The sequence below is a fragment of the Schistocerca gregaria genome, chromosome 11 (genome assembly GCF_023897955.1).
Source record: "Schistocerca gregaria isolate iqSchGreg1 chromosome 11, iqSchGreg1.2, whole genome shotgun sequence".
Lineage (NCBI taxonomy): Eukaryota > Metazoa > Arthropoda > Insecta > Orthoptera > Acrididae > Schistocerca > Schistocerca gregaria.
The window spans coordinates 112,002,834-112,015,099 of record NC_064930.1 but is presented as its reverse complement, the minus strand read 5'-3'; the positions used below and the strand labels follow the sequence as shown (position 1 = coordinate 112,015,099).

The window sequence follows — 12,266 nt, the reverse complement described above, 5'->3', positions numbered from 1 at the left end:
CTGGGGCAGAACCATTAATCTTTACAACACTAACATGTGGTTTGCAGAAAATCCCCACGGAATGGTGGCAGTAAATCTTCATTGGCGGTTCAGCTTCAGTGTGTGGGTAGGGATTGGTGACGAGCATCCTTCCAAAAGGCCTCACAGGCAAGGCATATCTGCACTACAAATGAACCCATTTTGTCTTCCAGAAGATGTGCATTTGATGCTCCAGTCACTGCCCTCTTGAAAATGGGGCTAAAACAACACTACAGATGGAACATTCCCGCTTGCCTGGCGTGTTCTCCGTGCATGGTACCAATTACAGCGTAGAGGCAACAAAAATTTGATTTTCAGTATTTCGCGCAATTATTGGTCGAATTTAAAATTATGTCATAATCTACTGTTTAAGAGGTATAATCATGTGTTAAAAATTTAACACAGTGAAACAAGATTACTGTATGTTTGTCTCAAGGCTGTGTAACTGATGGTGCACAAATACATGGACTTAACTCATCTAGTATTTGAGAATGAGAGCAATTAATGTATTGTTACGAAGTTTACACATAATTTCAAACCTTAATTAAACTTGTTTTTACTGACATGCCCAAGAAAATGGTGAAAGGAAAGGAAAAAAACCTTGATCGCTTACAACATCTTTGCATTACATTCAGTCAGCAAGAGGTGTGACATTTTAATTTATTGCTTCTTTAGTACTAATTCTGTTCACAACTCATTTTGCAGACAGTACCCATGTATACCACTGAGTGCACCAGCAAAATTATATCATTGTATGACACACAGTTCAGGAGAAATGACATAATAAACATTGAGATGTGTGAAAAACTAGCTTTTGCTTAAAATGGAGTGCAAATTGTCCAATTTATATTTATCCAGTGGTTCATAAAGAGAGCACTTAGCAACTTCCAACTAACTTTAATCATAATTTCAAAATTTACCTGAACTTTATCTCCCTTGCGTGCTTAAAGGCAAACATTTAGCTCATTTGTAAAGTAATCAGACTATAGTCTTGAGCGACGGCAACTAGAATTTAGTGGAGGTTGAGGCCTGGTGGGTAACGGGAAGAGAGGATATATTGAAGGGCAAGTTCTATCACATGTCATTCGACAACATCTTTGCCTCTCTACTTCCACCTCGACTGACATCTCTGCCCAAACACTTTGCCTTTACATACGTCTGCTTGTGTCTGTATATGTGCTGATGGATATGTGTGTGCGTGTGTGTGCGCACTCGAGTGTATACCTGTCCTTTTTCCCCACTAAGGTAAGTCTTTCCGCTCCCGGGATTGGAATGACTCCTTACCCTCTCCCTCTATTATATATATACACTAAAACACACACACACACACACACACACACACACACACACACACACACACACACACACACACACACACACACACACAAAATTCAAGCTTTCGCAACCCATGGTTGCTGCATCAGGAAAGAGGGAAAGACGAAAGGATGTGGGTTTTAAGGGAGAGGGTAAGGAGTCATTCCAATCCCGGGAGCGGAAAGACCTACCTTAGGGGGGAAAAGGGGAAGGTATACACTCGCACGCACACACGTCCATCCGCATGTATACAGACACAAGCAGACACATGTAAAGGCAAAGAGTTTGGGCAGAGAGATCAGTCGAGGTGGAAGTACAGAAGCAAAGATGTTGTTGAATGACAGGTGAGGTATGAGCGGCGGCAACTTTAAATTAGCGGAGGTTGAGCTCTGGTGGGTAACAGGAAGAGAGGATATATTGAAGGGCAAGTTCCCATCTCTAGAGTTCTGATAGGTTGGTGTTAGTGGGTAGTATCCAGATAACCCAGACGGTGTAACACTGTGCCAAGATGTGCTGGCCATGCAGCAAGGCATGTTTAGCCACAGGGTGATCCTCATTTCCAACAAGCACTGTCTGCCTGTGTCCGTTCATGCGAATGGACAGTTTGTCGCTGGTCATTCCCATATAGAAAGCTTCACAGTGTAGGCAGGTCAGTTGGTAAATCACGTGGGTGCTTTCACACGTGGCTCTGCCTTTGATCGTGTACACCTTCCAGGTTACAGGACTGGAGTAGGTGGTGGTGGGAGGGTGCATGGGACTGGTTTTACACCGGGGGCACTTACAAGGATAGGAGACAGAGGGTAGGGAAGGTGGTTTGGGGATTTCATAGGGATGAACCTTCGTAACCTCTTGGTTATTAAGGTTTTGTACTTCTGAATTTCTTCCTCACTACAAGCTCTCCAACACATGGCAGCATGAGTTTGCGATATTAGGCAGTGCTTCAATGACATCACGAACTGACTGTTGCATGGATGTATATAAATATTGAGACTGTAACTGCTATCCGAGTTGTTAAATCCTCTGATGATGTCACCAGCAGAGAAATATGCCTTGTATCATGACCTGATACCATAAAACAAAAATCAGCAAATATGCAAATACATGCTGTGCAAGTCTGCATTGCATGATTAATTGATTGTCACAATCTATACATCATATCTTTTCACAAGCAAATGACAAACAACACTTTTTACTGGTGTAGTTTGACAAATTTGTACAATTTAGTAGATATAAACAGCACTTGAGTAATGCAAGAGGAAGAGTGCTGGCTTTTCTTCATAGTAGCTGTTTTTTTGACCGTATAGATGCAGAATGTAAGTTTCTTCTAAGAACCAGTAGATGTACTGTCCCTCGTGTTTAGGCAGGCATTTTTGCAATATGTAGGTAGTCAGCCCAAACAATTGCTTCTCATTATTGTTGCTTGTCCACAGCTTGTGGTCTAATGGCGTGCGTTGCTGCCTCTGGATCACAGGGACCCGGGTTCGATTCCTGGCTGGGTTGGGGATTTTCTCTGCCCAGGGACTGGATGCTTGTGTTGTCCTCATCATTTCATCATCATTATTTGTGACAGTGGCTAGACTGGACTGTGTCAAGAAATTGGGCTGTGTAAAAGTTGGGACTTTGTACAGGTGCTGATGACTGCGCAATTGAGCACCCCACAAACCAATCGTCGTCATTGTCATCATCATCATCATCATCATCATCATTGTTGCATATGACATGCAGCAGGTGGGCAATGGTGATTTGAAACTTGTGGCAGACTGAAACTGCATGCAGGATCAGGACTCGAACCTGAGACCTTCACTGTTCACGGGCAAGAGCTTTACCGACTAAGCTATCCGACCATGACTTATGACCTGCCCCTCAGTCGACAGCTTTTGCCCACAAAAGGTGATAGTCCCAGGTCCGAGTCCCATTCTGGCACAGTTTTAATCTGCCACAAGTTTCAAATCAGTGCACACTCCACTACATAGTGAAAATTCATTCTGGAATGTTGATTTGTTTCTCATTGCAAACAGAATGTTCTTTAATGTTGTTTTTATGCACCAATTCATAGAAAGGCTACAAATTAGTTTACAGCAGTGTTCTGTTTAACAGTATGTGCTTACAGGGGCAGCAAAATGCAGATAGGTAAGGCAAGGGAATCATAGTGAATAAGTTGTAACTGATATTTAGATATCTGTTCTTATCAACTGATCTGGTGACTAAGAATAACCTATGTAGACACAGTACTCAGACGGGGTGCTGCAGAGAATTCTGAAAAACTCTATGGTTAGTAGAATTATTTGTTGGCAAAAATAAATGTCTTTGTCATTTTGTTACAAATTTTTGTTATACTGTGCTCTGGAAACAATCATTTGTGGCCTCTTAAAAGACAAGGTGAAGAAGGCAATGAATTGTTGTGACATTTGTTACTTGGTGGCAACTAACTGCGATGCACTCACTGACTCAGGAGCTTTCATTACTGTCTATGGACTCTCGTTCCAAATTTGGTTTCCATTGCATGAATGTGCGTGACAGAATGCTGTGTGCATGTCAGAATTTATCCTGTACCTGTGAATTTTTGAAATGGCATTATTGTCCACCTTATTTTGTAATTATTATTTATTTATATTTGTTGATAGTGACTCATTCTGACTTCACACAAGTAGCACCAAATGTCTATGGCCAAAGGACTTATGTCGTGTATGGCAATTATGTGCAGGTTGTCATCCAGTTCCAGTTTCAAAACTATGTAGAAAGAAGAGCACTGCTCAGAATGACATCAAATTTGAACAGCATATAATCACCGCATGGGGGAAGGGGGGGCCAGGGAAGAGTTTTCCGATTGATGCCACTGTACGCATCTTAATGTAAATGGGGTCAGCTGCAAATGAAATATGAATCACACTACGTCAGCTATGGTTTGAGTTGCACATTACACAATCCATACTGTTTAGCGTGCATGACTGCACAAGTTCAGTAGTCAACAGTTGTGGTACTGTGTGTCATATAAGCTTATCCACCATCGCAAGACCGTACCACATAAGATGGCAAAAATCTTTTTTTAATTGCCCTGAGGCCTAAAATTGTGGGGCTAGAAAACCACATAAAAAGCAAAATAACATCACTTTTTAATTGTCCTGGAGCCAAAAATCGCACAAAATGTAAAAATACATCAGTTTCTAATTGTTGTAAGACTGACATAAGACATGTTCAATATGCTGTCCTCCTTTTTCTACCACAAGCTGAAAACTAGAAACAGCATGTTCCACAACAGATCAGGGGTCACATTCAGAATGTGTGATGCATTGCTTGCCTTCTGTTCAGCTATGTATGTAATTGGAGCACTGAACATATCTTTCAAATAAACCCACAGTCAGAAGTCACACAGGTTAGGATTAGGTTATCTGGGCAGTCAGACTGTGTAGGGAAGTAATGGCCAATAATTCTGGCATTTCTAAAATGCGTCTGCAGCAGCCGCTATGCTGGCGGTGCAATGTGTGGAGGAGTCCCATCTTCCATAAAAATGACCCTATTCACACATCCATGTTTCAGAACAGTTGGAATGACATTGGTGTACAAAATACTCTCATAGCATTTACCAGTGACAGTATAAGTAACAGGACCCGCAAGACTCATCTCCACCCTTGCAGAATTAAAAGTGGTATTAGTTGATGTGTGTGTGGATTTTCCATTGCCGATATTCTGCAATTCTGCATAATAACATGTCCCTGGAGATAGAAATGGGCTTCATCTGTCCACAGAATGTTCCATTCCTTCATTGTCCACTTCCGTGCAAGCTGGAAATTCCAAGAAGTATGTTTGTCTTGCTAGCAGGCCAGCGGGTAGCAAGTCCTGAATGTGCGTGATTTTATATGAATATCAGTGTGGGACTTTTGTAGGATTTTACGCACTGTGCTTACAGGCATGTTCAACGTCAGGGCAATTGCCCGTGCACTGCTCGTTCGCACACCACTACTCGAACACTCCTGCAATGCTGTAGTCACATCTCCGACAGGCATCGGATCAACTGCTTCCCTCCCTTTGCTACATTCACTTAAGAAAAAGAACTTATCTTTTCAAATTTTATAACTTTTTCTCCAGATCCTTAGCAGACAATGGACCAATGCCTTTCTTCTTACCCTTGAGTGTCCGGAACTCCTGCAGGGCTGCTGGTGCACAGTCACTGTTCTCGTAAAAGAGTTTTACCAGCGGTGCACGGTCCTTTATGGAGACAGTAATGGTAGACATTTCGGACACAAATTGAGGAACAACCGTGCACCACGCATTGTTGGTGTGCATATTCCATATTCTGATGCTTACAGTGCTATCAGTTGATCCAATTTGTTTATTTATTATTATTTTTATCCCCCCCCCCCCCCCACCTTCTCATGATGATGGCACCTGCATCAATAATAAGCTGTTCAAATTTGATGTCATTCTGAACTGTGGTTCTCTTTTTTACAGCCTTTTGAAACTGGAACTTCAATGAAGGATATCCTGTACTCTAACCTTCCTTTTGAATCTGTCTATCTTTTAGTGACAACTATTTCAAAATCCCTACAGTAGTTCTGGAAGTTAACCTTCATATACAGACAGAAAAAAACAGCATGGGACCTAATTTATATGTATAGATTATTAACAAATAGCTATTTAAGCTGAAAGTGAACAATGTTGTCATTAAAAAATATTATTGTGGTATGTACTCGAAAGAAAGTAATAGCAGTAAATTCATCATGGTATTTTTTTTAATTTTATGAAAACTATAAGTGCATATTTATATTTAAATATTCAGAATTTATTTCTTGCTGACTTTCTCGTAGTCTCATCCTTCATGGTAATAGTGAATATATTATAAAAACCATTTAATATGAGACAAAATCTATCACTGCTACTGAAGTATTGATCTTACATTCCAGTGATAATAATAGGAAATGTGTTTTTGTGGATATTTCTCATATATCTGAGATTATTGCACGGTGACAGAATGGCAATGGAGAAGGGTAACAAAGGAATTTTGAGCAGGGATGGAAAGAGCTCACATCTTACAGAAAAACTGATAGAACTATGAATCCTTGTCAGATTTGGAATAACGGCAAACAAGTGAGGTGCAAATCAAAAAATTTAATTTGCAGCCACAAGAACAAGTAAAAGTTGTTCAGACAGACAACAAAAATAGGTTCAGTATAATTTGTAATTTCAAAATGGGGATATCTTCTGATGTAACAAAAATGCCAACCATGTCTTTATACGCCCTGCACTGTCCGTCTGTTGCCATGTAGTGGCACTACATTGCCACTTCGGAAGTACGGTTGTTATTTGTGTTTTTCTGTCCCACTTAATACATAGCCCAAAATCAAATATCACACTAGTTTGATTTGGATCTGTTCAGTCAAATAACATTTTGTTTGCGATGAGAGACAAAACCAAGTTTGGCATTGAGAATGAGTGTTGTATGAAATACATAATTAGTAGTATTTGTTGGAGCTGACTCCATCTACCCATTCCGAAAATGAAATTTCAGAAATGTTTTTATGTTGTATGTATGTGAGTGCACACACAAGCAACAGATTATTTAGCACTAATCTCTTGTTCTTGTCATATGTCGAAGAATGTACCGTACTCTTTGCAGGCCCACGACAGCCCAGTGCGGACGATGGTGTGGTCGCACAATGACGTGTGGATGGTGACTGGGGACCACGCAGGCTACGTCAAGTACTGGCAGAGCAACATGAACAATGTGAAAATGTTCCAGGCGCACAAGGAAGCGATTCGTGGCCTCAGGTACTCTCTCTCAGCCTGCTCCTCATGCGATTGCTGTGCCCGAACCGTCACCGAAACGGTGGGAGAACAGTTTCTTGTGTCTCGGGGTGTCGTGGTTGAGGCTACATCTGTCTGTCTGCTTGTTCCTGGTACTCGACACTTTTTCCTTATGCTCTACGTGTTTAGAAAGTTGATTTGAAACACGTTATGTTGCAGGAATGTACTCTTGCACCTCACATGTTTATCCACAGCTATTCATCGTAGCAACTCTACGTTAGTTTATCTTAGGGTCTGTGATATTACTCACATTTCTTTTTAAGTGTAGAAAAATGGAAAAACTGATAGAAATGGATCTTGGGGATGATCAGTTTGGGTCCCAGAAAAATGTAAGAATATGCAAGGCAATGCTTAGACTTATCTCAAGAAGACAGGCTGACCAAAGGCAACACGAAGCTTATAGTATTTGTATGTTTAGAAAAGGCTTTTGACAATGTTGATTGGAATAAACATTTACAAATTAGGAAATTGCTGGTGAGAGTTATTTATGGCTTATACATAAACCTGGACCTAGTTATGGGAATCGGAAAATATGAAAGGGACGCAGTACGAAGGGATCACCATAAAATTTTTAATATCACCTTAAAAAATAAAGTTGTATAATTAATTTGTTGTTTGTTTACAGCTATATGTCTACAGTCCTGGTACACATTGAAAGCCTCGTGCCACAATACGGAAGCACGCTGTTAGAATAGCTGAAACCAAATGACGCCACCCATCTCAACTTTATGTAAATGGGTTGCATCATTCAGTTTTGGCTCTTCCAGCAGTGTGCTACGGTTCTGCGGCATGAGGATTTCAACATGTACCGGGACTGCAGGCATGTACATACAAACAAAAAACTGATTATGCAACATTATTTTTTCAAAATAATAATTAAATTTTATTCAAATTTCCCTGTTACTGAGGAGTAGGACATGATTGTAACCTATTCCCTTTGTTATTCAGTCTGTGCACAGATGAGTCAGTAAACAGAAACCAAAGGAAGAGGAGTTAAAGTTCAAAGTTTATCCTGTGCCATAATTCTGTCAGTGCTGGAAAAGGACAGTTGAAGACCTGTTGAACAAAATGGGTAGTGTCTCGAGAGAAGATTATAAGATGAACATATGCAGCATTAAAGCCAGGATAATGGAATGTAGTAGGATTAAATTATGTGATGCTGAGCTAATTAGATTAGTAAATGACACCACAAGTGATAGATGAGTTTTTCTGTTTGGGCAGCAAAATAACCAGTGATGATCGAAGCAAAAAAGGAATGGAATGCAAACTAGCAATTCCAAGAAAAGCTTTCCTTATAAATAGAAATATGTTGTCCTGAGATGTCAAGGAATTGTCAATTTGGTAATGGAGGGAAGTATAAACAGTAGAGATTGTGATAGCTGACCAAAACTGTATAATAATTCTGTAGGCAGGATCCAGTGGATGTAGGGTGCAGTAGTTTTTTCAGAGATTAAGTGACTTTAACAGATAGACTAGCACGTAGTCTTCAGATAGAAGACAGCAGTAATGACAGTGCAAAGACTACCAAAACGTAAGATACATCACATTATCAATGGAAGACTTGTTTTTAGAACAAATATGATCACATCATGGTCCAGCCATAATGATTTCCATTGTTGCTAATGGCTTTTATTAGGATGAACTGTTTGGGGGAAAAGAAAAAAGACACGTTTCTTTCCTCATATTTGTCCTGTCTGAGATTGTGCTGAGTTCTAATAATCCCTTCATTGGCAGGATATTTAACCCTAAACTTCCTTTCATTCATTTTCAAAGGGTTCTAACTTCCTCCTATATCATTTTTTCCCCTTTTGATAATGCCTTACAGTTAGATGTGTGCACTTGTTGGGTAGTGGAGATAAGACATTTTCCTGATATTTCACTGTGTGGTATCCCAGCATTTCAAAAGAATTTCCACATAAATTATGTATTATTCTGTCTCACAATTTATTTATGCTGGAACTTCTCTGCACTTTAGAGCTGTGGAACTATATTTACTGTCACATAAGGAAATTTACACTCTAGGAATTTTTCAGTGATCATTTGCAACAAGTCTTAATTTTTGGCCCGTGAGTACTGTACTGTTTGTTGGCGAGGTGTATTCCCATTTTTGTGTAAATACTGTTGAGTAAAGGACGGAATTATTTGTATCTTATACGTAGTGGGGATAACACTGTCAGCTGCATTTACTTATTTTATTCGTACGTAACAAGTTTTCGGTGTCATGGTACACCATCTTCAGGCCTCTCTGTGACAGAAGGTTATTACTTTGATACTGGGAGTTGTATAACTTTCTGTAGAAGGTCCAAAACATCGGTGTCTACTAAACTACAGCTTCTTACCGCCTATGATGTGTACTGCGGCAGTACATCAGCTTAGTTTAGCAGATACCAATGTTTTGAGCCTCCTTCACACTGTATATGGGATTCTCATATCAATGTAATCACTTGGAGTTATAGACAGGGTAAAGATGGTGTATTGTAACACTGAAACTGGCTGTATGTACGAGGGTTGGAACTTTAATAGTGGCAACTATTTGTTTACAGCTTGTACAAAATAGATAAGTTTTTCAAAGTTTCACTGACCTTCAAAGTAGTAACCAGCATTGTGTATAATCTGTTGCCAGTGATGTGGAAGTCGTAGGATACTCTTAGCAGTGCCAGTTGTGTTGACAGTTCGAACTGCACAGTGTATTGCCCGACGAATTTGTAGCAGTTCTGAAGTCAATGCCGTGAAGTGTTTCCTTCAGTTTAGAAATTGAGTTGAACTCATGAGTTCTTAAGTCAGGGGAGCACTTAGCAGCCCCAACAGTGAAACAAATCAGTAACATCTTGCACTGTATGTGTGTGAGCATTGTGCCATCATTTCTGTTGCTATGCTGTTCATTTTTCGAACACAACCTACAACCAGCTCAGAGACAGAAGTGATGACACTTTTTGCAGGACCTGACCATCATTTTGCAGGACGATGCTCAAGCTGTTACTGATTTGTTTGACTGATGAGACTGCTTAAGTGCTATACCACCTACTGCACTCTCCTGACTTAAGCCCTCCTGAGTTCAACTCGGTTTCTAAACTTAAGGAATCACTTCACGGCATTCGCTTCAGAACTGCTACAAATTCACCGGGCAACAGACCGCGCTGCTCAAACTGTCAACACAACTGGCACTGCTAAGAGTATCCTACGACTTCCACATCGCTGGCAACGGGTTATACACAATGCTGGTGACTACCATGAAGGTAAGTAAAACTTTGAAACACGTATCTGTTTTGTACGAGCTGTAAAAATAACGTCATAATATCCACCAGAAGATGGATGTACGGAGCAAGAGTTGTGTCTTTATATTATTTTCTACTGCTTAGAACTGACAGTTTATACCACAATAAACTTATTCAGGATATTGTTTCTAGAATTCCTACTTTTGGTCAGATCTTGGGTGTGTTGGTTGTTTACAATGTTAGTTCTTTAAACCAAAGAATTCTGTGTTGGCGACATTTTGATTAAATTAAAGAAGTTACTGGTTTTTACGGTACAATGATTATCAGACCATAAAAAGGACTGTGTTGTGTAGGGTAGTTAGTTGTGAACTGAATTGCATTAAGGAAGTTTAGTATAGTGCTTCGCAACCTGTGTGTTACTGCTCTTTTTAAGATCCGATTATAACTGTAGAAGCAAAACAGGTAATCAATTTAAATAAATCAAAATGTGACCAAAACTCAGAATTCTCCATTCTAAACAATGGAAATTCCAGGATGGGAGATCAACTATATGGAAAGGATGGATTGCTGTTCACCAAATAAAGGAGGTGTTGAGTCACAGACAGGCACAACCAAAAGAACTAGAAATATTTAATCTTTCAGACAGTCCTGCCTCACGAGTAGAACTCTCACATATTCAAACACCAAAAACAACTCATACTCATATGGCTACTGTCTCTGGGTGCAGTCAGGTCTTAATGGCTGGAGACAAGTCACCTGTGTGTGTGTGTGTGTGTGTGTGTGTGTGTGTGTGTGTGTGTGTGTGTGTGTGTGTAGGCACGCATGTGCGTGTTGTTTTGTTATCGTTGTTAAGAGAGGATGTGTGCGTACTACTTCTGAAAAAGGACTTTTTCTAAAAGCTTAAATATTTCTAGTATTCTTTCCATAGTGTCTGTCTGTGACTCAGCACTTTCTCTATGTGCTGAGCTGCAATGTACCCTTTCTATATTGTTTTAATTCTCCATGTTATATAGTCGTCATGACTATGAACACACTTCATAACATTTTCATTACATGACTTTTCGCCAGTGCGCGCGACTAGCGTTTTCAAGGGCTTTTAGTCATTGAAGCATCAGAAATAAGAAGTGGCAGTGGGTGGTGGCCAGAATGCCTGTGATTCAATGACCAGGTGAATTCTACGGTTCATGTCTGATTAGTAGTTACTTGACCATAAAATTACAAGGAGAGAGAATGCCAACCAGTACTTATCTTCACCAGGCAAAATTCCAATTACTGCTGATGGACACATTTAAAGGTAGGAAAAAGTATACTTAGGTATCAGAACAGTTAATTATTTTGTTCACAGGGGAAAACAGTAGATTGGAAAGCAAGTCACGGTCACTCAGAGCCAAGGTTTAGAAGGACCCACTTGTTGGGACGATAGGAAGCAATCATCGGACGAAACAACATTTAATTGTTTCAGAAACTAGGATTAATATTTTCTTATTTTTTGAGCATTTTTATCAGCAGAAATAAAATTTTGTCTCCTAAAGATGAATACTGGCTTGACATACAGTTTCCTCATAACTTCACAGTTTCATAGAGTGAATTTCTATTTCAGTATCATTAGCAGTGAATTATCTAAACATGATCTTGGAAAGAGAAGGAGCTAGAAATTTTATTTGTTCAGATTCTTGCTCAGGAAAGGTAAATATCGATATTTAATGTGTCAAATTACTTTCACAGTGTACTCACCTCTGAAGAGTAAGTTACATTCTTGAAAAGACTTCCTCGCCTTTTGGTAAGCCATTCTCGGGCACAACATTTCTGTGAGGTGTGCCATTCACAGAATGTATGTAGGGTGATTTTGCTAAATGTGGATAAATTGCAGAAAATGATTCATGAGAGGATAAGGAGCAAAAAAGATCGTATGGACAT

At 39.8% G+C, this 12,266-nt stretch overlaps 1 protein-coding gene across 2 annotated transcripts in view; it reads left to right on the top strand.

The window, feature by feature from the left end:
- LOC126295126 (pre-mRNA 3' end processing protein WDR33-like) overlaps window positions 1-12,266 on the top strand; it is a 155,856-nt gene that overhangs the window by 12,827 nt on the left and 130,763 nt on the right. For both annotated transcript variants that reach the window (XM_049987397.1, XM_049987396.1), the window contains exon 4: window positions 6,947-7,098. In XM_049987397.1, coding sequence (XP_049843354.1) covers window positions 6,947-7,098 — 152 coding nt within the window. The remainder of the gene's footprint in view (window positions 1-6,946; window positions 7,099-12,266) is intronic.